This window comes from Brachyhypopomus gauderio, chromosome 17, assembly GCF_052324685.1.
Source record: "Brachyhypopomus gauderio isolate BG-103 chromosome 17, BGAUD_0.2, whole genome shotgun sequence".
NCBI classification, from domain to species: domain Eukaryota; kingdom Metazoa; phylum Chordata; class Actinopteri; order Gymnotiformes; family Hypopomidae; genus Brachyhypopomus; species Brachyhypopomus gauderio.
Window position 1 is genome coordinate 2,844,008 of NC_135227.1, and position 26,773 is coordinate 2,870,780.

General features: G+C 46.2%; 4 protein-coding genes and 1 long non-coding RNA gene across 5 annotated transcripts; all 5 read right to left on the reverse strand.

Annotated features, from left to right (window-relative positions):
* Window positions 1–643: 643 nt before the first annotated feature.
* On the reverse strand, window positions 644–4,493 carry LOC143481198 (uncharacterized). The gene is made up of 4 exons (XM_076979144.1): window positions 4,116–4,493; window positions 2,109–4,031; window positions 1,809–1,985; window positions 644–1,663 (listed from the first exon to the last, which is right to left on the reverse strand). The coding sequence occupies exons 2-4, from the start codon at window positions 2,217–2,219 to the stop codon at window positions 1,292–1,294; spliced, it is 660 nt and encodes a 219-aa protein (XP_076835259.1). The 5' UTR covers window positions 2,220–4,031; window positions 4,116–4,493; the 3' UTR covers window positions 644–1,291.
* A 1,967-nt stretch (window positions 4,494–6,460) lies between these two features.
* On the reverse strand, window positions 6,461–9,705 carry LOC143481216 (uncharacterized). Its single transcript, XM_076979161.1, has 3 exons — window positions 7,926–9,705; window positions 7,626–7,802; window positions 6,461–7,480 (listed from the first exon to the last, which is right to left on the reverse strand). The coding sequence occupies exons 1-3, from the start codon at window positions 8,034–8,036 to the stop codon at window positions 7,109–7,111; spliced, it is 660 nt and encodes a 219-aa protein (XP_076835276.1). The 5' UTR covers window positions 8,037–9,705; the 3' UTR covers window positions 6,461–7,108.
* Window positions 9,706–12,866: 3,161 nt separating this feature from the next.
* Window positions 12,867–15,529, reverse strand: LOC143481133 (uncharacterized). The gene is made up of 3 exons (XM_076979075.1): window positions 13,684–15,529; window positions 13,384–13,560; window positions 12,867–13,238 (listed from the first exon to the last, which is right to left on the reverse strand). The coding sequence occupies exons 1-3, from the start codon at window positions 13,792–13,794 to the stop codon at window positions 12,867–12,869; spliced, it is 660 nt and encodes a 219-aa protein (XP_076835190.1). The 5' UTR covers window positions 13,795–15,529.
* Window positions 15,530–21,406: 5,877 nt separating this feature from the next.
* On the reverse strand, window positions 21,407–22,741 carry LOC143481134 (ADP-ribosylation factor-like protein 13B). The gene is made up of 5 exons (XM_076979076.1): window positions 22,723–22,741; window positions 22,348–22,597; window positions 21,836–21,941; window positions 21,514–21,693; window positions 21,407–21,424 (listed from the first exon to the last, which is right to left on the reverse strand). The coding sequence occupies exons 1-5, from the start codon at window positions 22,739–22,741 to the stop codon at window positions 21,407–21,409; spliced, it is 573 nt and encodes a 190-aa protein (XP_076835191.1).
* A 2,288-nt stretch (window positions 22,742–25,029) lies between these two features.
* LOC143480799 (uncharacterized) lies at window positions 25,030–25,739 on the reverse strand. Its single transcript, XR_013121883.1, has 3 exons — window positions 25,490–25,739; window positions 25,190–25,366; window positions 25,030–25,044 (listed from the first exon to the last, which is right to left on the reverse strand). It is a non-coding gene; the product is annotated as an uncharacterized LOC143480799 (long non-coding RNA).
* Between the last annotated feature and the right edge of the window lie 1,034 nt (window positions 25,740–26,773).

A 26,773-nucleotide genomic window follows, 5' to 3' on the forward strand; every position in this document is an offset into this window, starting at 1 on the left:
ATGAATGAATGAATGAATCTTCAACTTATATAGCGCCTTTCTATATACCCAAGGATATATTTATAGAAATAAAGCAGTTGGTTTTGATATAGAAATAAAGCTGTTGGTTTTAAACTTGGTCGATTCACGATCGTTAAAGATAGCGCTAGCTAACTTTAGAATCAAAACAAGACGCTTTGGTTGCTGTTTACCCCGCGTTCTCTGGCTGCTATGGCTGCATGTGATTTCATACGTTCTGTCCCGCTGGCACGACCGTCCATATCGGCAGTAGCGCCCCTAGTGGACAGTGTGTGGATGTCAGGCCCAACACCTCACACGTCTCGGTAGCCGCTAAGCGATACAAGAGTCGTTTAGTAACTTTTATTCTGTGAAAAGAAACCGATTACATTGCATACTTGGTCGAGGTCCAGTTTTTGTAACCTTCCTACACTCTTCAGTGACAAGTTATGATCAGTGGGATTCATTTTGGAATAAACAAAAACATTTTATACTTTCATATATGCATTTTATAATTTTTTTTAGGACAAACATTTTGATATAAACCCTTGAACCCATCCCAATTATATAAACCATTTTAATTTTTTTTCAAACATTTACATAAGATAGAAAAAAATTATAAATAAGTAAATCACTGTTGCTCTTTGGAACAGTTCTGACATGTTTCTGTTGAGACAATATTTCTTCTCTTCATAATTCTGTTTAAAGAGAAGTCCTTTGGCAGGACACATAACATCAATGCTTTAGGAAGTTGTATGACTGAGACACACACACACACACACGCGCACACATAAGCACACTCTCACACTTGGTCCTACAAATACCTTGGTGTCCACCTACACTAGGTGTGTGGCACACAGCGGCAGCACACAAAACATGAAGGGGCAGGAAGGCAGGGACACACCCCCTGCAGTCCAGCACCTGAAACACAGAACACAAAACATACATTAGATCACCTTCAGGTGAGACGGATCGCGGGCTCCGCCCACCTCAGGGACAAACACCACAACAACAACAACTGCCACTGTGGACGGAGGCGACCGGTAGGGGGCCGGCGTACCGTGACAAATACAGAATATCTAATTGTAAAATATGAAGTTAATCATTATAGAAATGTAGAAGTAATAGTAAATATTATAGTAAGTGTAATATAATAATAATAATAATGATGTTAGTGTCTTGGCCTTTTCTTCTTAGGCTGTCGCGGCATGGGCTCTCCACTGATGTCCACTTCAACATGTGGCGCGAAGCTTTTTAGAGTAGGTGTGGAGAAGGTCTCAGAAACACGGAGCTGTCAATCAGGCTGCACTTCCTCTTGTTGACTGGGACAGTACAGCACCTCCCACAGGCGCTGCTTAATCCTGCGGCCCAGATCCAAGCTGTAGGGCCGAGACTGTCCGGAGGGAGTCCTGAGCATGGGATCCACGACACGGTGGTAGATGTCTTGGTACCCCTGCACACTGTGGCCGTGGATCATCAAGGGATCGTCTCTGCTCAGCTGGCCACAGATGGAGCTCATGGCTGTGTAGGATGAATGAGCAGTGGTTGGGAGTGAACAGAGGTGTGGAAGAATAGCAGCGTTGTTCATATAGCACTCCTCCACAAACTCTGAGGGCTTTCCCAGACTCTCCAGCATCTCAGTCTCCCTCTTCCTCCTCTTTGCAGGCTAAATCAAGACAATAAAAAAGTTATTTTCATCGATCATTCACTACCTGCACAAAATGGAGGGCATATTTCTAACCTGCTACTACAGTTCAGGCTTGAGGCTTTAGAACCATTTATCACAATTGTTCACCTACATCTGAATTTACCTCAGTTTTAAAGGAGGTGTCTGGCTTCATCTGAGGAGTTTTCTCTGTGGCTTCAGACTTGGGACCTTCACTTGTAAATGTTGAAACTCCATCCACCAAATAATCCCTAAGCCGCTTTGAAGGTGATATGTTCTTTCCTAGGCCGTATACAGCTGTAGAAGTACGCTTCTTAGTGTTCTGAAACAACACATTAAACATCACAGTTTTTATCTTAATTCACTGTACATCAATGAACATCCATTTTATGCTGTTACACTTTAAAATGTTAATCTACATGAGAAGTAACATGAGAAAGATTACCATTGCTTTTGATAGGTAAAATGTCAATGTTCTTGTTGAAAAGTCTTGAATCTGTGTGTTGATATCTGACTCAAGATTGAAACTGATATTTTGTTTAAGCTTGGTTGCCATTACCAGTATTCTTTTGAAAATTCCAAATGTATTTCAAAAGAATTTACTGACTCCCAGTCTGTCCCGGAGTGTCCGCTGCCTGACTCCCAGTCTGTCCCGGAGTGTCCGCTGCCTGACTCCCAGTCTGTCCCGGAGTGTCCGCTGCCTGACTCCCAGTCTGTCCCGGAGTGTCCGCTGCCTGACTCCCAGTCTGTCCCGGAGTGTCCGCTGCCTGACTCCCAGTCTGTCCCGGAGGCCATTCTGCCTGACTCCCAGTCTGTCCCGGAGGCCATTCTGCCTGACACTCAGATGGAGTCGGTTCCTGTTCATCCAGCTTACCAAGAGCCCCTATGCGGTACTTCTGTTACAAATTCGACCACAGAAGAGCCTTCTGGAAGTGTCCTTTCTATTTTTGATCTTTTAAACAGCTTTGACTGTAGGACTATGCCCTTACTCCTTGCTCCTGTTCCAGGTTATGTTTTAGTCCCTGTGCCTGTTATGATGTCTTTGCCTGTACTGGTTCCTGTTGTTCGGGAAGTGTGTAAACATTACGTTTCTGTTCCTATGTGTTTGTCTATGCCTTGTGTGCTTACGTATTGGGTGCCGGTGCATATGTCTGTTGTTTTGTGTATATTGTTATCTGTTTTTGTGTGTTCATCTGGTGTTAGTTTTGTTCCCCATGGCCCCTCTTCGGAGTCTCCATTGGGTTCCGGTTTAGCTGAGTCTGTGCCTGCCAGTCCGGTGTCCGTTGCCCTGGATCCTGTCCAGTGCCCCAGGGATCTGCGACCCTCCCGTTCTCTTGGAACAAATTCTCAGTCGGTCGGGCCCGTGTCTGCGTCGGCTGGGCCTCGGTACTGTCTTCGAGTGGTCCTGCGCTGGGGTCTTCGTGTTCTGTTAGGGATCCTTCTGGTTCATTTTGCGAGTTTCCGAGAGACCATTTTGTTCTGAAAAAAATCTGTCTGATTACTGAAAACTACTACCAAGTTCAGAGAAAATTCTTCTTATGTAGGCTACACTATAGACATGATATGTGGTATAGTGAGTGTGTCTTTCTCTTTCAATGTTGGAAACATGGCCTCCACCTTGGAAGCAGTTTAAGTTGGTATGTGTGCACACATACTAAACACAAAGCTCCCTCTGTTGGGGAGAACTACAGGTTATTTCTTACCTTTCACTAGCTGTGCAGTGAACTTGGTGAACTTTCTTGACATGGAAAACTTTGAAATTCATAGTAAATATCTTTCCAAAACTGGTGCACTCTCACTATTGGCCAATGTTCTACTGTTTCCTGGTGTAAGTTGTTTTATGGTGAGAGTGAACTGGGTCAAATATTAGTTAATATTAGTTAAATATTAAATATTAGTTAATCCCAGTTGCAGCTATACCCTAAGAGTCCTTCCCTTGATTGCGTATACAGCTCAAACCACAACCCCAACGTAAAGAGTACTCCAAAATCGGTGATAAAGCTTGCTGCCTACTGCTAATTTAGTGTCACCGAATGCTAAACACTAACACTGCCCTCCAACAACCTGGCCACTAATCCTTCAGGACTAAAGTGCAAATGCAGGGCGTCCTCTTCCTTTCCCGTCTCCTTATCCTCCTTATTGTCCTTCTGAAATAATTTACTAAATTAACTGAAGTTTGAACAGCGGTCTGATTAAGAGGAACATTGAGGCACATTAAACACCTCATTGGCTGGGAGGGAAACCTGCCTCATGAACAACACTGTTTATTGGCTGGATGGGGCTGGGCATGTTGGCACCCTCCTCCTCCTCCTTCTTCTCCTCCACTCGCCTCTCTTCCTGCTCCGCCTCCTCACGCTCTTTTCTGTCCCTACAGGAAGAGTAAACCCTTCAAAATATATATTTCACCAGAACCAAAACAGTACTGTCTCTCTCACACACACGGTTTCCTGACCTCTCCTCCCGTATTTGCCGCACTCGTTCTGCTCGCTCCTTCCTGTCTTGCTCCTCCCAGGCCCGCTGCTTGGCCGTGTCCCTCTGCACACGCTCAGAGATCGCCTCGTAGTCCTCGGCGATGTTGCTCAGGAGCCATTTCAGGCCTCTCCTGATGGACTTGTCCACCGTCCGGCCGTAGCCCAACACCGCCGAGCACGGCTCCTGGTGAGGTCAGCACAAGTTCAGCCTCGTCTCGTTGGCTTGTTTTCTCAAAGGTACAGCTGGATTGTACCCCCCCCAGGAAAACCTTGTAGGCTACCAAGTTTCTCCCCGCTGTGAAGATGCTCACTGAATAAATACTCACAAGCTGACAGCGACATTTTTGCTCATTGACCAGCTTTTCCAGTGATAGGCTCTCAATGATGTCGGCTTCAGGCAATGCTCCTTCCTGGTCCTGCTTATTGGCCAGTCTGGGGGGGGGGGGGGGGGGGGGGGGGGGGGTATAGAGTGAGCTCTGTGTGTACGCCAAGTGAAAGCTCTCACAAACACATGACTCAAGGTCTGCACTTCAGAGCACTGAAGTGTGTGTGTGTGCGTGTATGTGCCTAACACGGACAAAACACAAACAACACCGGACAACCAATACATCCTCATGGTGTCTGCCGTCTGCGATGTTGTGTCTCGTGATGTCTGTTACCACAATATCACGCTGGAGAACCATCTATGACAGGAGATGTCATGTGGATGATCTAAGGTGTGTGCTTCTCACAGTGACGTTGTAGGAACTATGGTGTTGAAGTGCAGGGGTGCTCTGAAGGCTGCGAGGAGGTCCGGGAAACGAGACGTGCGTGAGACGCGTGTGAGATGTAACGAGAGATGTGCCACTCACACTAGCACGGGCTTGCCGGCGATTCGAGGGTGTCGGAGGACCTCGGCCATGGTGGCTCTGGTCTCATGGATCCTCTGGATGTCGCTGGAGTCCACCACGAACACCACGCCGTGCGACTCTGAGTAGTAGTTCTCCCAGATGCCGCGGATGCGCTTCCCACCGCCGAGGTCGAAGATGGTCACCTGGAACTTGCCTCGTTTCAGGTCCACCTTGGAGAAGCCCACCGTGGGGGCCACATTGACTGGGTTCTCTGAGGGAGAGACATGCGTTACTGTGAGACTACGGTGCGCTTAGCGACCCGCAGTAGCTTTAACCTTGGAGCGAGCTGAACTTGTACCGACTCCGAGAGCGAGACTGGAGAGTTTCAGCCTTTACCCAGAGCTTTACTGCTCATCTCATTAGCGTCCGTGGTCGTGCAGATTAAAAGTACAATTCAGATATCAGCAATTTATGGACAGTTTATAATCAAAATACACTGACTTACCTTGCAGGCTTACGCCACCTTTTCAGCCAGCTACAGCAGCTCGCCATCTCACTAAACCTTTTAATCTAGCTTTCACTCTGAAAACCTAAATGGTCAAGTATCTAACTGAGGTTAGGTGAGTGACAGGCAGGGAACGACACCGTGTCTGTGTCCCGTTATGCTGCAGGCTGCTTATACCCTCCAAAACACGATCTTAACTAACAGTCTTAACTAACAGTCAAACTAAATACAATTTAAACACAGATATTAAAAAAAGAAAGGTAATTACAGATATTTACAGAATTACAGATTTGTTTTTTACATAAACAGTAAAACGAATCTAGAAATAAAGCAGTTGGTATTGAATGAATGAATGAATGAATGAATCTTCAACTTATATAGCGCCTTTCTATATACCCAAGGATATATTTATAGAAATAAAGCAGTTGGTTTTGATATAGAAATAAAGCTGTTGGTTTTAAACTTGGTCGATTCACGATCGTTAAAGATAGCGCTAGCTAACTTTAGAATCAAAACAAGACGCTTTGGTTGCTGTTTACCCCGCGTTCTCTGGCTGCTATGGCTGCATGTGATTTCATACGTTCTGTCCCGCTGGCACGACCGTCCATATCGGCAGTAGCGCCCCTAGTGGACAGTGTGTGGATGTCAGGCCCAACACCTCACACGTCTCGGTAGCCGCTAAGCGATACAAGAGTCGTTTAGTAACTTTTATTCTGTGAAAAGAAACCGATTACATTGCATACTTGGTCGAGGTCCAGTTTTTGTAACCTTCCTACACTCTTCAGTGACAAGTTATGATCAGTGGGATTCATTTTGGAATAAACAAAAACATTTTATACTTTCATATATGCATTTTATAATTTTTTTTAGGACAAACATTTTGATATAAACCCTTGAACCCATCCCAATTATATAAACCATTTTAATTTTTTTTCAAACATTTACATAAGATAGAAAAAAATTATAAATAAGTAAATCACTGTTGCTCTTTGGAACAGTTCTGACATGTTTCTGTTGAGACAATATTTCTTCTCTTCATAATTCTGTTTAAAGAGAAGTCCTTTGGCAGGACACATAACATCAATGCTTTAGGAAGTTGTATGACTGAGACACACACACACACACACGCGCACACATAAGCACACTCTCACACTTGGTCCTACAAATACCTTGGTGTCCACCTACACTAGGTGTGTGGCACACAGCGGCAGCACACAAAACATGAAGGGGCAGGAAGGCAGGGACACACCCCCTGCAGTCCAGCACCTGAAACACAGAACACAAAACATACATTAGATCACCTTCAGGTGAGACGGATCGCGGGCTCCGCCCACCTCAGGGACAAACACCACAACAACAACAACTGCCACTGTGGACGGAGGCGACCGGTAGGGGGCCGGCGTACCGTGACAAATACAGAATATCTAATTGTAAAATATGAAGTTAATCATTATAGAAATGTAGAAGTAATAGTAAATATTATAGTAAGTGTAATATAATAATAATAATAATGATGTTAGTGTCTTGGCCTTTTCTTCTTAGGCTGTCGCGGCATGGGCTCTCCACTGATGTCCACTTCAACATGTGGCGCGAAGCTTTTTAGAGTAGGTGTGGAGAAGGTCTCAGAAACACGGAGCTGTCAATCAGGCTGCACTTCCTCTTGTTGACTGGGACAGTACAGCACCTCCCACAGGCGCTGCTTAATCCTGCGGCCCAGATCCAAGCTGTAGGGCCGAGACTGTCCGGAGGGAGTCCTGAGCATGGGATCCACGACACGGTGGTAGATGTCTTGGTACCCCTGCACACTGTGGCCGTGGATCATCAAGGGATCGTCTCTGCTCAGCTGGCCACAGATGGAGCTCATGGCTGTGTAGGATGAATGAGCAGTGGTTGGGAGTGAACAGAGGTGTGGAAGAATAGCAGCGTTGTTCATATAGCACTCCTCCACAAACTCTGAGGGCTTTCCCAGACTCTCCAGCATCTCAGTCTCCCTCTTCCTCCTCTTTGCAGGCTAAATCAAGACAATAAAAAAGTTATTTTCATCGATCATTCACTACCTGCACAAAATGGAGGGCATATTTCTAACCTGCTACTACAGTTCAGGCTTGAGGCTTTAGAACCATTTATCACAATTGTTCACCTACATCTGAATTTACCTCAGTTTTAAAGGAGGTGTCTGGCTTCATCTGAGGAGTTTTCTCTGTGGCTTCAGACTTGGGACCTTCACTTGTAAATGTTGAAACTCCATCCACCAAATAATCCCTAAGCCGCTTTGAAGGTGATATGTTCTTTCCTAGGCCGTATACAGCTGTAGAAGTACGCTTCTTAGTGTTCTGAAACAACACATTAAACATCACAGTTTTTATCTTAATTCACTGTACATCAATGAACATCCATTTTATGCTGTTACACTTTAAAATGTTAATCTACATGAGAAGTAACATGAGAAAGATTACCATTGCTTTTGATAGGTAAAATGTCAATGTTCTTGTTGAAAAGTCTTGAATCTGTGTGTTGATATCTGACTCAAGATTGAAACTGATATTTTGTTTAAGCTTGGTTGCCATTACCAGTATTCTTTTGAAAATTCCAAATGTATTTCAAAAGAATTTACTGACTCCCAGTCTGTCCCGGAGTGTCCGCTGCCTGACTCCCAGTCTGTCCCGGAGTGTCCGCTGCCTGACTCCCAGTCTGTCCCGGAGTGTCCGCTGCCTGACTCCCAGTCTGTCCCGGAGGCCATTCTGCCTGACTCCCAGTCTGTCCCGGAGGCCATTCTGCCTGACACTCAGATGGAGTCGGTTCCTGTTCATCCAGCTTACCAAGAGCCCCTATGCGGTACTTCTGTTACAAATTCGACCACAGAAGAGCCTTCTGGAAGTGTCCTTTCTATTTTTGATCTTTTAAACAGCTTTGACTGTAGGACTATGCCCTTACTCCTTGCCCCTGTTCCAGGTTATGTTTTAGTCCCTGTGCCTGTTATGATGTCTTTGCCTGTACTGGTTCCTGTTGTTCGGGAAGTGTGTAAACATTACGTTTCTGTTCCTATGTGTTTGTCTATGCCTTGTGTGCTTACGTATTGGGTGCCGGTGCATATGTCTGTTGTTTTGTGTATATTGTTATCTGTTTTTGTGTGTTCATCTGGTGTTAGTTTTGTTCCCCATGGCCCCTCTTCGGAGTCTCCATTGGGTTCCGGTTTAGCTGAGTCTGTGCCTGCCAGTCCGGTGTCCGTTGCCCTGGATCCTGTCCAGTGCCCCAGGGATCTGCGACCCTCCCGTTCTCTTGGAACAAATTCTCAGTCGGTCGGGCCCGTGTCTGCGTCGGCTGGGCCTCGGTACTGTCTTCGAGTGGTCCTGCGCTGGGGTCTTCGTGTTCTGTTAGGGATCCTTCTGGTTCATTTTGCGAGTTTCCGAGAGACCATTTTGTTCTGAAAAAAATCTGTCTGATTACTGAAAACTACTACCAAGTTCAGAGAAAATTCTTCTTATGTAGGCTACACTATAGACATGATATGTGGTATAGTGAGTGTGTCTTTCTCTTTCAATGTTGGAAACATGGCCTCCACCTTGGAAGCAGTTTAAGTTGGTATGTGTGCACACATACTAAACACAAAGCTCCCTCTGTTGGGGAGAACTACAGGTTATTTCTTACCTTTCACTAGCTGTGCAGTGAACTTGGTGAACTTTCTTGACATGGAAAACTTTGAAATTCATAGTAAATATCTTTCCAAAACTGGTGCACTCTCACTATTGGCCAATGTTCTACTGTTTCCTGGTGTAAGTTGTTTTATGGTGAGAGTGAACTGGGTCAAATATTAGTTAATATTAGTTAAATATTAAATATTAGTTAATCCCAGTTGCAGCTATACCCTAAGAGTCCTTCCCTTGATTGCGTATACAGCTCAAACCACAACCCCAACGTAAAGAGTACTCCAAAATCGGTGATAAAGCTTGCTGCCTACTGCTAATTTAGTGTCACCGAATGCTAAACACTAACACTGCCCTCCAACAACCTGGCCACTAATCCTTCAGGACTAAAGTGCAAATGCAGGGCGTCCTCTCCCTTTCCCGTCTCCTTATCCTCCTTATTGTCCTTCTGAAATAATTTACTAAATTAACTGAAGTTTGAACAGCGGTCTGATTAAGAGGAACATTGAGGCACATTAAACACCTCATTGGCTGGGAGGGAAACCTGCCTCATGAACAACACTGTTTATTGGCTGGATGGGGCTGGGCATGTTGGCACCCTCCTCCTCCTCCTTCTTCTCCTCCACTCGCCTCTCTTCCTGCTCCGCCTCCTCACGCTCTTTCCTGTCCCTACAGGAAGAGTAAACCCTTCAAAATATATATTTCACCAGAACCAAAACAGTACTGTCTCTCTCACACACACGGTTTCCTGACCTCTCCTCCCGTATTTTCCTCACTCGTTCCGCTCGCTCCTTCCTGTCTTGCTCCTCCCAGGCCCGCTGCTTGGCCGTGTCCCTCTGCACGCGCTCGGCGATCGCCTCGTAGTCCTCGGCGATGTTGCTCAGGAGCCATTTCAGGCCTCTCCTGATGGACTTGTCCACCGTCCGGCCGTAGCCCAACACCGCCGAGCACGGCTCCTGGTGAGGTCAGCACAAGTTCAGCCTCGTCTCGTTGGCTTGTTTTCTCAAAGGTACAGCTGGATTGTACCCCCCCCCCCCCCCCCCCCCAGGAAAACCTTGTAGGCTACCAAGTTTCTCCCCGCTGTGAAGATGCTCACTGAATAAATACTCACAAGCTGACAGCGACATTTTTGCTCATTGACCAGCTTTTCCAGTGATAGGCTCTCAATGATGTCGGCTTCAGGCAATGCTCCTTCCTGGTCCTGCTTATTGGCCAGTCTGGGGGGGGGGGGGGGGGGGGGGGTATAGAGTGAGCTCTGTGTGTACGCCAAGTGAAAGCTCTCACAAACACATGACTCAAGGTCTGCACTTCAGAGCACTGAAGTGTGTGTGTGTGCGTGTATGTGCCTAACACGGACAAAACACAAACAACACCGGACAACCAATACATCCTCATGGTGTCTGCCGTCTGCGATGTTGTGTCTCGTGATGTCTGTTACCACAATATCACGCTGGAGAACCATCTATGACAGGAGATGTCATGTGGATGATCTAAGGTGTGTGCTTCTCACAGTGACGTTGTAGGAACTATGGTGTTGAAGTGCAGGGGTGCTCTGAAGGCTGCGAGGAGGTCCGGGAAACGAGACGTGCGTGAGACGCGTGTGAGATGTAACGAGAGATGTGCCACTCACACTAGCACGGGCTTGCCGGCGATTCGAGGGTGTCGGAGGACCTCGGCCATGGTGGCTCTGGTCTCATGGATCCTCTGGATGTCGCTGGAGTCCACCACGAACACCACGCCGTGCGACTCTGAGTAGTAGTTCTCCCAGATGCCGCGGATGCGCTTCCCACCGCCGAGGTCGAAGATGGTCACCTGGAACTTGCCTCGTTTCAGGTCCACCTTGGAGAAGCCCACCGTGGGGGCCACATTGACTGGGTTCTCTGAGGGAGAGACATGCGTTACTGTGAGACTACGGTGCGCTTAGCGACCCGCAGTAGCTTTAACCTTGGAGCGAGCTGAACTTGTACCGACTCCGAGAGCGAGACTGGAGAGTTTCAGCCTTTACCCAGAGCTTTACTGCTCATCTCATTAGCGTCCGTGGTCGTGCAGATTAAAAGTACAATTCAGATATCAGCAATTTATGGACAGTTTATAATCAAAATACACTGACTTACCTTGCAGGCTTACGCCACCTTTTCAGCCAGCTACAGCAGCTCGCCATCTCACTAAACCTTTTAATCTAGCTTTCACTCTGAAAACCTAAATGGTCAAGTATCTAACTGAGGTTAGGTGAGTGACAGGCAGGGAACGACACCGTGTCTGTGTCCCGTTATGCTGCAGGCTGCTTATACCCTCCAAAACACGATCTTAACTAACAGTCTTAACTAACAGTCAAACTAAATACAATTTAAACACAGATATTAAAAAAAGAAAGGTAATTACAGATATTTACAGAATTACAGATTTGTTTTTTACATAAACAGTAAAACGAATCTAGAAATAAAGCAGTTGGTATTGAATGAATGAATGAATGAATGAATCTTCAACTTATATAGCGCCTTTCTATATACCCAAGGATATATTTATAGAAATAAAGCAGTTGGTTTTGATATAGAAATAAAGCTGTTGGTTTTAAACTTGGTCGATTCACGATCGTTAAAGATAGCGCTAGCTAACTTTAGAATCAAAACAAGACGCTTTGGTTGCTGTTTACCCTGCGTTCTCTGGCTGCTATGGCTGCATGTGATTTCATACGTTCTGTCCCGCTGGCACGACCGTCCATATCGGCAGTAGCGCCCCTAGTGGACAGTGTGTGGATGTCAGGCCCAACACCTCACACGTCTCGGTAGCCGCTAAGCGATACAAGAGTCGTTTAGTAACTTTTATTCTGTGAAAAGAAACCGATTACATTGCATACTTGGTCGAGGTCCAGTTTTTGTAACCTTCCTACACTCTTCAGTGACAAGTTATGATCAGTGGGATTCATTTTGGAATAAACAAAAACATTTTATACTTTCATATATGCATTTTATAATTTTTTTTAGGACAAACATTTTGATATAAACCCTTGAACCCATCCCAATTATATAAACCATTTTAATTTTTTTTCAAACATTTACATAAGATAGAAAAAAATTATAAATAAGTAAATCACTGTTGCTCTTTGGAACAGTTCTGACATGTTTCTGTTGAGACAATATTTCTTCTCTTCATAATTCTGTTTAAAGAGAAGTCCTTTGGCAGGACACATAACATCAATGCTTTAGGAAGTTGTATGACTGAGACACACACACACACACACGCGCACACATAAGCACACTCTCACACTTGGTCCTACAAATACCTTGGTGTCCACCTACACTAGGTGTGTGGCACACAGCGGCAGCACACAAAACATGAAGGGGCAGGAAGGCAGGGACACACCCCCTGCAGTCCAGCACCTGAAACACAGAACACAAAACATACATTAGATCACCTTCAGGTGAGACGGATCGCGGGCTCCGCCCACCTCAGGGACAAACACCACAACAACAACAACTGCCACTGTGGACGGAGGCGACCGGTAGGGGGCCGGCGTACCGTGACAAATACAGAATATCTAATTGTAAAATATGAAGTTAATCATTATAGAAATGTAGAAGTAATAGTAAATATTATAGTAAGTGTAATATAATAATAATAATAATGATGTTAGTGTCTTGGCCTTTTCTTCTTAGGCTGTCGCGGCATGGGCTCTCCACTGATGTCCACTTCAACATGTGGCGCGAAGCTTTGTAGAGTAGGTGTGGAGAAGGTCTCAGAAACACGGAGCTGTCAATCAGGCTGCACTTCCTCTTGTTGACTGGGACAGTACAGCACCTCCCACAGGCGCTGCTTAATCCTGCGGCCCAGATCCAAGCTGTAGGGCCGAGACTGTCCGGAGGGAGTCCTGAGCATGGGATCCACGACACGGTGGTAGATGTCTTGGTACCCCTGCACACTGTGGCCGTGGATCATCAAGGGATCGTCTCTGCTCAGCTGGCCACAGATGGAGCTCATGGCTGTGTAGGATGAATGAGCAGTGGTTGGGAGTGAACAGAGGTGTGGAAGAATAGCAGCGTTGTTCATATAGCACTCCTCCACAAACTCTGAGGGCTTTCCCAGACTCTCCAGCATCTCAGTCTCCCTCTTCCTCCTCTTTGCAGGCTAAATCAAGACAATAAAAAAGTTATTTTCATCGATCATTCACTACCTGCACAAAATGGAGGGCATATTTCTAACCTGCTACTACAGTTCAGGCTTGAGGCTTTAGAACCATTTATCACAATTGTTCACCTACATCTGAATTTACCTCAGTTTTAAAGGAGGTGTCTGGCTTCATCTGAGGAGTTTTCTCTGTGGCTTCAGACTTGGGACCTTCACTTGTAAATGTTGAAACTCCATCCACCAAATAATCCCTAAGCCGCTTTGAAGGTGATATGTTCTTTCCTAGGCCGTATACAGCTGTAGAAGTACGCTTCTTAGTGTTCTGAAACAACACATTAAACATCACAGTTTTTATCTTAATTCACTGTACATCAATGAACATCCATTTTATGCTGTTACACTTTAAAATGTTAATCTACATGAGAAGTAACATGAGAAAGATTACCATTGCTTTTGATAGGTAAAATGTCAATGTTCTTGTTGAAAAGTCTTGAATCTGTGTGTTGATATCTGACTCAAGATTGAAACTGATATTTTGTTTAAGCTTGGTTGCCATTACCAGTATTCTTTTGAAAATTCCAAATGTATTTCAAAAGAATTTACTGACTCCCAGTCTGTCCCGGAGTGTCCGCTGCCTGACTCCCAGTCTGTCCCGGAGTGTCCGCTGCCTGACTCCCAGTCTGTCCCGGAGTGTCCGCTGCCTGACTCCCAGTCTGTCCCGGAGTGTCCGCTGCCTGACTCCCAGTCTGTCCCGGAGTGTCCGCTGCCTGACTCCCAGTCTGTCCCGGAGGCCATTCTGCCTGACTCCCAGTCTGTCCCGGAGGCCATTCTGCCTGACACTCAGATGGAGTCGGTTCCTGTTCATCCAGCTTACCAAGAGCCCCTATGCGGTACTTCTGTTACAAATTCGACCACAGAAGAGCCTTCTGGAAGTGTCCTTTCTATTTTTGATCTTTTAAACAGCTTTGACTGTAGGACTATGCCCTTACTCCTTGCTCCTGTTCCAGGTTATGTTTTAGTCCCTGTGCCTGTTATGATGTCTTTGCCTGTACTGGTTCCTGTTGTTCGGGAAGTGTGTAAACATTACGTTTCTGTTCCTATGTGTTTGTCTATGCCTTGTGTGCTTACGTATTGGGTGCCGGTGCATATGTCTGTTGTTTTGTGTATATTGTTATCTGTTTTTGTGTGTTCATCTGGTGTTAGTTTTGTTCCCCATGGCCCCTCTTCGGAGTCTCCATTGGGTTCCGGTTTAGCTGAGTCTGTGCCTGCCAGTCCGGTGTCCGTTGCCCTGGATCCTGTCCAGTGCCCCAGGGATCTGCGACCCTCCCGTTCTCTTGGAACAAATTCTCAGTCGGTCGGGCCCGTGTCTGCGTCGGCTGGGCCTCGGTACTGTCTTCGAGTGGTCCTGCGCTGGGGTCTTCGTGTTCTGTTAGGGATCCTTCTGGTTCATTTTGCGAGTTTCCGAGAGACCATTTTGTTCTGAAAAAAATCTGTCTGATTACTGAAAACTACTACCAAGTTCAGAGAAAATTCTTCTTATGTAGGCTACACTATAGACATGATATGTGGTATAGTGAGTGTGTCTTTCTCTTTCAATGTTGGAAACATGGCCTCCACCTTGGAAGCAGTTTAAGTTGGTATGTGTGCACACATACTAAACACAAAGCTCCCTCTGTTGGGGAGAACTACAGGTTATTTCTTACCTTTCACTAGCTGTGCAGTGAACTTGGTGAACTTTCTTGACATGGAAAACTTTGAAATTCATAGTAAATATCTTTCCAAAACTGGTGCACTCTCACTATTGGCCAATGTTCTACTGTTTCCTGGTGTAAGTTGTTTTATGGTGAGAGTGAACTGGGTCAAATATTAGTTAATATTAGTTAAATATTAAATATTAGTTAATCCCAGTTGCAGCTATACCCTAAGAGTCCTTCCCTTGATTGCGTATACAGCTCAAACCACAACCCCAACGTAAAGAGTACTCCAAAATCGGTGATAAAGCTTGCTGCCTACTGCTAATTTAGTGTCACCGAATGCTAAACACTAACACTGCCCTCCAACAACCTGGCCACTAATCCTTCAGGACTAAAGTGCAAATGCAGGGCGTCCTCTCCCTTTCCCGTCTCCTTATCCTCCTTATTGTCCTTCTGAAATAATTTACTAAATTAACTGAAGTTTGAACAGCGGTCTGATTAAGAGGAACATTGAGGCACATTAAACACCTCATTGGCTGGGAGGGAAACCTGCCTCATGAACAACACTGTTTATTGGCTGGATGGGGCTGGGCATGTTGGCACCCTCCTCCTCCTCCTTCTTCTCCTCCACTCGCCTCTCTTCCTGCTCCGCCTCCTCACGCTCTTTCCTGTCCCTACAGGAAGAGTAAACCCTTCAAAATATATATTTCACCAGAACCAAAACAGTACTGTCTCTCTCACACACACGGTTTCCTGACCTCTCCTCCCGTATTTTCCTCACTCGTTCCGCTCGCTCCTTCCTGTCTTGCTCCTCCCAGGCCCGCTGCTTGGCCGTGTCCCTCTGCACGCGCTCGGCGATCGCCTCGTAGTCCTCGGCGATGTTGCTCAGGAGCCATTTCAGGCCTCTCCTGATGGACTTGTCCACCGTCCGGCCGTAGCCCAACACCGCCGAGCACGGCTCCTGGTGAGGTCAGCACAAGTTCAGCCTTGTCTCGTTGGCTTGTTTTCTCAAAGGTACAGCTGGATTGTACCCCCCCCCCCCCCCCCCCCAGGAAAACCTTGTAGGCTACCAAGTTTCTCCCCGCTGTGAAGATGCTCACTGAATAAATACTCACAAGCTGACAGCGACATTTTTGCTCATTGACCAGCTTTTCCAGTGATAGGCTCTCAATGATGTCGGCTTCAGGCAATGCTCCTTCCTGGTCCTGCTTATTGGCCAGTCTGGGGGGGGGGGGGGGGGGGGGGTATAGAGTGAGCTCTGTGTGTACGCCAAGTGAAAGCTCTCACAAACACATGACTCAAGGTCTGCACTTCAGAGCACTGAAGTGTGTGTGTGTGCGTGTATGTGCCTAACACGGACAAAACACAAACAACACCGGACAACCAATACATCCTCATGGTGTCTGCCGTCTGCGATGTTGTGTCTCGTGATGTCTGTTACCACAATATCACGCTGGAGAACCATCTATGACAGGAGATGTCATGTGGATGATCTAAGGTGTGTGCTTCTCACAGTGACGTTGTAGGAACTATGGTGTTGAAGTGCAGGGGTGCTCTGAAGGCTGCGAGGAGGTCCGGGAAACGAGACGTGCGTGAGACGCATGTGAGATGTAACGAGAGATGTGCCACTCACACTAGCACGGGCTTGCCGGCGATTCGAGGGTGTCGGAGGACCTCGGCCATGGTGGCTCTGGTCTCATGGATCCTCTGGATGTCGCTGGAGTCCACCACGAACACCACGCCGTGCGACTCTGAGTAGTAGTTCTCCCAGATGCCGCGGATGCGCTTCCCACCGCCGAGGTCGAAGATGGTCACCTGGAACTTGCCTCGTTTCAGGTCCACCTTGGAGAAGCCCACCGTGGGGGCCACATTGACTGGGTTCTCTGAGGGAGAGACATGCGTTACTGTGAGACTACGGTGCGCTTAGCGACCCGCAGTAGCTTTAACCTTGGAGCGAGCTGAACTTGTACCGACTCCGAGAGCGAGACTGGAGAGTTTCAGCCTTTACCCAGAGCTTTACTGCTCATCTCATTAGCGTCCGTGGTCGTGCAGATTAAAAGTACAATTCAGATATCAGCGATTTATGGACAGTTTATAATCAAAATACACTGACTTACCTTGCAGGCTTACGCCACCTTTTCAGCCAGCTACAGCAGCTCGCCATCTCACTAAACCTTTTAATCTAGCTTTCACTCTGAAAACCTAAATGGTCAAGTATCTAACTGAGGTTAGGTGAGTGACAGGCAGGGAACGACACCGTGTCTGTGTCCCGTTATGCTGCAGGCTGCTTATACCCTCCAAAACACGATCTTAACTAACAGTCTTAACTAACAGTCAAACTAAATACAATTTAAACACAGATATTAAAAAAAGAAAGGTAATTACAGATATTTACAGAATTACAGATTTGTTTTTTACATAAACAGTAAAACGAATCTAGAAATAAAGCAGTTGGTATTGAATGAATGAATGAATGAATGAATCTTCAACTTATATAGCGCCTTTCTATATACCCAAGGATATATTTATAGAAATAAAGCAGTTGGTTTTGATATAGAAATAAAGCTGTTGGTTTTAAACTTGGTCGATTCACGATCGTTAAAGATAGCGCTAGCTAACTTTAGAATCAAAACAAGACGCTTTGGTTGCTGTTTACCCCGCGTTCTCTGGCTGCTATGGCTGCATGTGATTTCATACGTTCTGTCCCGCTGGCACGACCGTCCATATCGGCAGTAGCGCCCCTAGTGGACAGTGTGAGGATGTCAGGCCCAACACCTCACACGTCTCGGTAGCCGCTAAGCGATACAAGAGTCGTTTAGTAACTTTTATTCTGTGAAAAGAAACCAATTACATTGCATACTTGGTCGAGGTCCAGTTTTTGTAACCTTCCTACACTCTTCAGTGACAAGTTATGATCAGTGGGATTCATTTTGGAATAAACAAAAACATTTTATACTTTCATATATGCATTTTATAATTTTTTTTAGGACAAACATTTTGATATAAACCCTTGAACCCATCCCAATTATATAAACCATTTTAATTTTTTTTCAAACATTTACATAAGATAGAAAAAAATTATAAATAAGTAAATCACTGTTGCTCTTTGGAACAGTTCTGACATGTTTCTGTTGAGACAATATTTCTTCTCTTCATAATTCTGTTTAAAGAGAAGTCCTTTGGCAGGACACATAACATCAATGCTTTAGGAAGTTGTATGACTGAGACACACACACACACACACGCGCACACATAAGCTCACTCTCACACTTGGTCCTACAAATACCTTGGTGTCCACCTACACTAGGTGTGTGGCACACAGCGGCAGCACACAAAACATGAAGGGGCAGGAAGGCAGGGACAAGGCAGGGACACACCCCCTGCAGTCCAGGAGCTGAAACACAGAACACAAAACATACATTAGATCACCTTCAGGTGAGACGGATCGCGGGCTCCGCCCACCTCAGGGACAAACACCACAACAACAACAACTGCCACTGTGGACGGAGGCGACCGGTAGGGGGCCGGCGTACCGTGACAAATACAGAATATCTAATTGTAAAATATGAAGTTAATCATTATAGAAATGTAGAAGTAATAGTAAATATTATAGTAAGTGTAATATAATAATAATAATAATGATGTTAGTGTCTTGGCCTTTTCTTCTTAGGCTGTCGCGGCATGGGCTCTCCACTGATGTCCACTTCAACATGTGGCGCGAAGCTTTTTAGAGTACGTGTGGAGAAGGTCTCAGAAACACGGAGCTGTCAATCAGGCTGCACTTCCTCTTGTTGACTGGGACAGTACAGCACCTCCCACAGGCGCTGCTTAATCCTGCGGCCCAGATCCAAGCTGTAGGGCCGAGACTGTCCGGAGGGAGTCCTGAGCATGGGATCCACGACACGGTGGTAGATGTCTTGGTACCCCTGCACACTGTGGCCGTGGATCATCAAGGGATCGTCTCTGCTCAGCTGGCCACAGATGGAGCTCATGGCTGTGTTGGATGAGTGAGCAGTGGTTGGGAGTGAACAGAGGTGTGGAAGAATAGCAGCGTTGTTCATATAGCACTCCTCCACAAACTCTGAGGGCTTTCCCAGACTCTCCAGCATCTCAGTCTCCCTCTTCCTCCTCTTTGCAGGCTAAATCAAGACAATAAAAAAGTTATTTTCATCGATCATTCACTACCTGCACAAAATGGAGGGCATATTTCTAACCTGCTACTACAGTTCAGGCTTGAGGCTTTAGAACCATTTATCACAATTGTTCACCTACATCTGAATTTACCTCAGTTTTAAAGGAGGTGTCTGGCTTCATCTGAGGAGTTTTCTCTGTGGCTTCAGACTTGGGACCTTCACTTGTAAATGTTGAAACTCCATCCACCAAATAATCCCTAAGCCGCTTTGAAGGTGATATGTCCTTTCCTAGGCCGTATACAGCTGTAGAAGTACGCTTCTTAGTGTTCTGAAACAACACATTAAACATCACAGTTTTTATCTTAATTCACTGTACATCAATGAACATCCATTTTATGCTGTTACACTTTAAAATGTTAATCTACATGAGAAGTAACATGAGAAAGATTACCATTGCTTTTGATAGGTAAAATGTCAATGTTCTTGTTGAAAAGTCTTGAATCTGTGTGTTGATATCTGACTCAAGATTGAAACTGATATTTTGTTTAAGCTTGGTTGCCATTACCAGTATTCTTTTGAAAATTCCAAATGTATTTCAAAAGAATTTACTGACTCCCAGTCTGTCCCGGAGTGTCCGCTGCCTGACTCCCAGTCTGTCCCGGAGTGTCCGCTGCCTGACTCCCAGTCTGTCCCGGAGTGTCCGCTGCCTGACTCCCAGTCTGTCCCGGAGTGTCCGCTGCCTGACTCCCAGTCTGTCCCGGAGGCCATTCTGCCTGACTCCCAGTCTGTCCCGGAGGCCATTCTGCCTGACACTCAGATGGAGTCGGTTCCTGTTCATCCAGCTTACCAAGAGCCCCTATGCGGTACTTCTGTTACAAATTCGACCACAGAAGAGCCTTCTGGAAGTGTCCTTTCTATTTTTGATCTTTTAAACAGCTTTGACTGTAGGACTATGCCCTTACTCCTTGCTCCTGTTCCAGGTTATGTTTTAGTCCCTGTGCCTGTTATGATGTCTTTGCCTGTACTGGTTCCTGTTGTTCGGGAAGTGTGTAAACATTACGTTTCTGTTCCTATGTGTTTGTCTATGCCTTGTGTGCTTACGTATTGGGTGCCGGTGCATATGTCTGTTGTTTTGTGTATATTGTTATCTGTTTTTGTGTGTTCATCTGGTGTTAGTTTTGTTCCCCATGGCCCCTCTTCGGAGTCTCCATTGGGTTCCGGTTTAGCTGAGTCTGTGCCTGCCAGTCCGGTGTCCGTTGCCCTGGATCCTGTCCAGTGCCCCAGGGATCTGCGACCCTCCCGTTCTCTTGGAACAAATTCTCAGTCGGTCGGGCCCGTGTCTGCGTCGGCTGGGCCTCGGTACTGTCTTCGAGTGGTCCTGCGCTGGGGTCTTCGTGTTCTGTTAGGGATCCTTCTGGTTCATTTTGCGAGTTTCCGAGAGACCATTTTGTTCTGAAAAAAATCTGTCTGATTACTGAAAACTACTACCAAGTTCAGAGAAAATTCTTCTTATGTAGGCTACACTATAGACATGATATGTGGTATAGTGAGTGTGTCTTTCTCTTTCAATGTTGGAAACATGGCCTCCACCTTGGAAGCAGTTTAAGTTGGTATGTGTGCACACATACTAAACACAAAGCTCCCTCTGTTGGGGAGAACTACAGGTTATTTCTTACCTTTCACTAGCTGTGCAGTGAACTTGGTGAACTTTCTTGACATGGAAAACTTTGAAATTCATAGTAAATATCTTTCCAAAACTGGTGCACTCTCACTATTGGCCAATGTTCTACTGTTTCCTGGTGTAAGTTGTTTTATGGTGAGAGTGAACTGGGTCAAATATTAGTTAATATTAGTTAAATATTAAATATTAGTTAATCCCAGTTGCAGCTATACCCTAAGAGTCCTTCCCTTGATTGCGTATACAGCTCAAACCACAACCCCAACGTAAAGAGTACTCCAAAATCGGTGATAAAGCTTGCTGCCTACTGCTAATTTAGTGTCACCGAATGCTAAACACTAACACTGCCCTCCAACAACCTGGCCACTAATCCTTCAGGACTAAAGTGCAAATGCAGGGCGTCCTCTCCCTTTCCCGTCTCCTTATCCTCCTTATTGTCCTTCTGAAATAATTTACTAAATTAACTGAAGTTTGAACAGCGGTCTGATTAAGAGGAACATTGAGGCACATTAAACACCTCATTGGCTGGGAGGGAAACCTGCCTCATGAACAACACTGTTTATTGGCTGGATGGGGCTGGGCATGTTGGCACCCTCCTCCTCCTCCTTCTTCTCCTCCACTCGCCTCTCTTCCTGCTCCGCCTCCTCACGCTCTTTTCTGTCCCTACAGGAAGAGTAAACCCTTCAAAATATATATTTCACCAGAACCAAAACAGTACTGTCTCTCTCACACACACGGTTTCCTGACCTCTCCTCCCGTATTTTCCTCACTCGTTCTGCTCGCTCCTTCCTGTCTTGCTCCTCCCAGGCCCGCTGCTTGGCCGTGTCCCTCTGCACGCGCTCGGCGATCGCCTCGTAGTCCTCGGCGATGTTGCTCAGGAGCCATTTCAGGCCTCTCCTGATGGACTTGTCCACCGTCCGGCCGTAGCCCAACACCGCCGAGCACGGCTCCTGGTGAGGTCAGCACAAGTTCAGCCTCGTCTCGTTGGCTTGTTTTCTCAAAGGTACAGCTGGATTGTACCCCCCCCAGGAAAACCTTGTAGGCTACCAAGTTTCTCCCCGCTGTGAAGATGCTCACTGAATAAATACTCACAAGCTGACAGCGACATTTTTGCTCATTGACCAGCTTTTCCAGTGATAGGCTCTCAATGATGTCGGCTTCAGGCAATGCTCCTTCCTGGTCCTGCTTATTGGCCAGTCTGGGGGGGGGGGGGGGGTATAGAGTGAGCTCTGTGTGTACGCCAAGTGAAAGCTCTCACAAACACATGACTCAAGGTCTGCACTTCAGAGCACTGAAGTGTGTGCGTGTGCGTGTATGTGCCTAACACGGACAAAACACAAACAACACCGGACAACCAATACATCCTCATGGTGTCTGCCGTCTGCGATGTTGTGTCTCGTGATGTCTGTTACCACAATATCACGCTGGAGAATCATCTATGACAGGAGATGTCATGTGGATGATCTAAGGTGTGTGCTTCTCACAGTGACGTTGTAGGAACTATGGTGTTGAAGTGCAGGGGTGCTCTGAAGGCTGCGAGGAGGTCCGGGAAACGAGACGTGCGTGAGACGCGTGTGAGATGTAACGAGAGATGTGCCACTCACACTAGCACGGGCTTGCCGGCGATTCGAGGGTGTCGGAGGACCTCGGCCATGGTGGCTCTGGTCTCATGGATCCTCTGGATGTCGCTGGAGTCCACCACGAACACCACGCCGTGCGACTCTGAGTAGTAGTTCTCCCAGATGCCGCGGATGCGCTTCCCACCGCCGAGGTCGAAGATGGTCACCTGGAACTTGCCTCGTTTCAGGTCCACCTTGGAGAAGCCCACCGTGGGGGCCACATTGACTGGGTTCTCTGAGGGAGAGACATGCGTTACTGTGAGACTACGGTGCGCTTAGCGACCCGCAGTAGCTTTAACCTTGGAGCGAGCTGAACTTGTACCGACTCCGAGAGCGAGACTGGAGAGTTTCAGCCTTTACCCAGAGCTTTACTGCTCATCTCATTAGCGTCCGTGGTCGTGCAGATTAAAAGTACAATTCAGATATCAGCGATTTATGGACAGTTTATAATCAAAATACACTGACTTACCTTGCAGGCTTACGCCACCTTTTCAGCCAGCTACAGCAGCTCGCCATCTCACTAAACCTTTTAATCTAGCTTTCACTCTGAAAACCTAAATGGTCAAGTATCTAACTGAGGTTAGGTGAGTGACAGGCAGGGAACGACACCGTGTCTGTGTCCCGTTATGCTGCAGGCTGCTTATACCCTCCAAAACACGATCTTAACTAACAGTCTTAACTAACAGTCAAACTAAATACAATTTAAACACAGATATTAAAAAAAGAAAGGTAATTACAGATATTTACAGAATTACAGATTTGTTTTTTACATAAACAGTAAAACGAATCTAGAAATAAAGCAGTTGGTATTGAATGAATGAATGAATGAATGAATCTTCAACTTATATAGCGCCTTTCTATATACCCAAGGATATATTTATAGAAATAAAGCAGTTGGTTTTGATATAGAAATAAAGCTGTTGGTTTTAAACTTGGTCGATTCACGATCGTTAAAGATAGCGCTAGCTAACTTTAGAATCAAAACAAGACGCTTTGGTTGCTGTTTACCCCGCGTTCTCTGGCTGCTATGGCTGCATGTGATTTCATACGTTCTGTCCCGCTGGCACGACCGTCCATATCGGCAGTAGCGCCCCTAGTGGACAGTGTGTGGATGTCAGGCCCAACACCTCACACGTCTCGGTAGCCGCTAAGCGATACAAGAGTCGTTTAGTAACTTTTATTCTGTGAAAAGAAACCGATTACATTGCATACTTGGTCGAGGTCCAGTTTTTGTAACCTTCCTACACTCTTCAGTGACAAGTTATGATCAGTGGGATTCATTTTGGAATAAACAAAAACATTTTATACTTTCATATATGCATTTTATAATTTTTTTTAGGACAAACATTTTGATATAAACCCTTGAACCCATCCCAATTATATAAACCATTTAAATTTTTTTTCAAACATTTACATAAGATAGAAAAAAATTATAAATAAGTAAATCACTGTTGCTCTTTGGAACAGTTCTGACATGTTTCTGTTGAGACAATATTTCTTCTCTTCATAATTCTGTTTAAAGAGAAGTCCTTTGGCAGGACACATAACATCAATGCTTTAGGAAGTTGTATGACTGAGACACACACACACACACACGCGCACACATAAGCACACTCTCACACTTGGTCCTACAAATACCTTGGTGTCCACCTACACTAGGTGTGTGGCACACAGCGGCAGCACACAAAACATGAAGGGGCAGGAAGGCAGGGACACACCCCCTGCAGTCCAGCACCTGAAACACAGAACACAAAACATACATTAGATCACCCTCAGGTGAGACGGATCGCGGGCTCCGCCCACCTGAGGGACAAACACCACAACAACAACAACTGCCGCTGTGGACGGATGCGACTGGCACACAGCGGCAGCACACAAAACATGAAGGGGCAGGAAGGCAGGGACAAGGCAGGGACACACCCCCTGCAGTCCAGGAGCTGAAACACAGAACACAAAACATACATTAGATCACCTTCAGGTGAGACGGATCGCGGGCTCCGCCCACCTCAGGGACAAACACCACAACAACAACAACTGCCACTGTGGACGGAGGCGACCGGTAGGGGGCCGGCGTACCGTGACAAATACAGAATATCTAATTGTAAAATATGAAGTTAATGATTATAGAAATGTAGAAGTAATAGTAAATATTATAGTAAGTGTAATATAATAATAATAATAATGATGTTAGTGTCTTGGCCTTTTCTTCTTAGGCTGTCGCGGCATGGGCTCTCCACTGATGTCCACTTTAAAATGTGGCGCGAAGCTTTTTAGAGTAGGTGTGGAGAAGGTCTCAGAAACACGGAGCTGTCAATCAGGCTGCACTTCCTCTTGTTGACTGGGACAGTACAGCACCTCCCACAGGCGCTGCTTAATCCTGCGGCCCAGATCCAAGCTGTAGGGCCGAGGCTGTCCGGAGGGAGTCCTGAGCATGGGATCCACGACACGGTGGTAGATGTCTTGGTACCCCTGCACACTGTGGCCATGGATCATCAAGGGATCGTCTCTGCTCAGCTGGCCACAGATGGAGCTCATGGCTGTGTTGGATGAGTGAGCAGTGGTTGGGAGTGAACAGAGGTGTGGAAGAATAGCAGCGTTGTTCATATAGCACTCCTCCACAAACTCTGAGGGCTTTCCCAGACTCTCCAGCATCTCAGTCCCCCTCTTCCTCCTCTTTGCAGGCTAAATCAAGACAATAAAAAAGTTATTTTCATCGATCATTCACTACCTGCACAAAATGGAGGGCATATTTCTAACCTGCTACTACAGTTCAGGCTTGAGGCTTTAGAACCATTTATCACAATTGTTCACCTACATCTGAATTTACCTCAGTTTTAAAGGAGGTGTCTGGCTTCATCTGAGGAGTTTTCTCTGTGGCTTCAGACTTGGGACCTTCACTTGTAAATGTTGAAACTCCATCCACCAAATAATCCCTAAGCCGCTTTGAAGGTGATATGTTCTTTCCTAGGCCGTATACAGCTGTAGAAGTACGCTTCTTAGTGTTCTGAAACAACACATTAAACATCACAGTTTTTATCTTAATTCACTGTACATCAATGAACATCCATTTTATGCTGTTACACTTTAAAATGTTAATCTACATGAGAAGTAACATGAGAAAGATTACCATTGCTTTTGATAGGTAAAATGTCAATGTTCTTGTTGAAAAGTCTTGAATCTGTGTGTTGATATCTGACTCAAGATTGAAACTGATATTTTGTTTAAGCTTGGTTGCCATTACCAGTATTCTTTTGAAAATTCCAAATGTATTTCAAAAGAATTTACTGACTCCCAGTCTGTCCCGGAGTGTCCGCTGCCTGACTCCCAGTCTGTCCCGGAGTGTCCGCTGCCTGACTCCCAGTCTGTCCCGGAGTGTCCGCTGCCTGACTCCCAGTCTGTCCCGGAGTGTCCGCTGCCTGACTCCCAGTCTGTCCCGGAGGCCATTCTGCCTGACTCCCAGTCTGTCCCGGAGGCCATTCTGCCTGACACTCAGATGGAGTCGGTTCCTGTTCATCCAGCTTACCAAGAGCCCCTATGCGGTACTTCTGTTACAAATTCGACCACAGAAGAGCCTTCTGGAAGTGTCCTTTCTATTTTTGATCTTTTAAACAGCTTTGACTGTAGGACTATGCCCTTACTCCTTGCCCCTGTTCCAGGTTATGTTTTAGTCCCTGTGCCTGTTATGATGTCTTTGCCTGTACTGGTTCCTGTTGTTCGGGAAGTGTGTAAACATTACGTTTCTGTTCCTATGTGTTTGTCTATGCCTTGTGTGCTTACGTATTGGGTGCCGGTGCATATGTCTGTTGTTTTGTGTATATTGTTATCTGTTTTTGTGTGTTCATCTGGTGTTAGTTTTGTTCCCCATGGCCCCTCTTCGGAGTCTCCATTGGGTTCCGGTTTAGCTGAGTCTGTGCCTGCCAGTCCGGTGTCCGTTGCCCTGGATCCTGTCCAGTGCCCCAGGGATCTGCGACCCTCCCGTTCTCTTGGAACAAATTCTCAGTCGGTCGGGCCCGTGTCTGCGTCGGCTGGGCCTCGGTACTGTCTTCGAGTGGTCCTGCGCTGGGGTCTTCGTGTTCTGTTAGGGATCCTTCTGGTTCATTTTGCGAGTTATCAGACCGTGGGCCGGACTCATCGTCTGTTTCCTTTGCCCATTGTCGGTCCTCTTTTGTCCCCTCTAGGTCCGAGTTGTCCACGCCGGTTGTTATCCCGGTGTCTAGTTCGTCTTCCCTGGCTTCTTCTGGGTTTTTGTCTGATTCTATCGGTCCCCTTTGAGGGGATTTTTGCGTGCCCCAGTGTGGCACGCTTTAGGGGGGGGGTACTGTTACATGGTCATGTTCCGTCTCTTCTGTTTCTTGCGTTTCAATAGTCTTTGTGAAGTGTTAGCCCCGCCCTCTGTGTTAGTTTGGTTTCT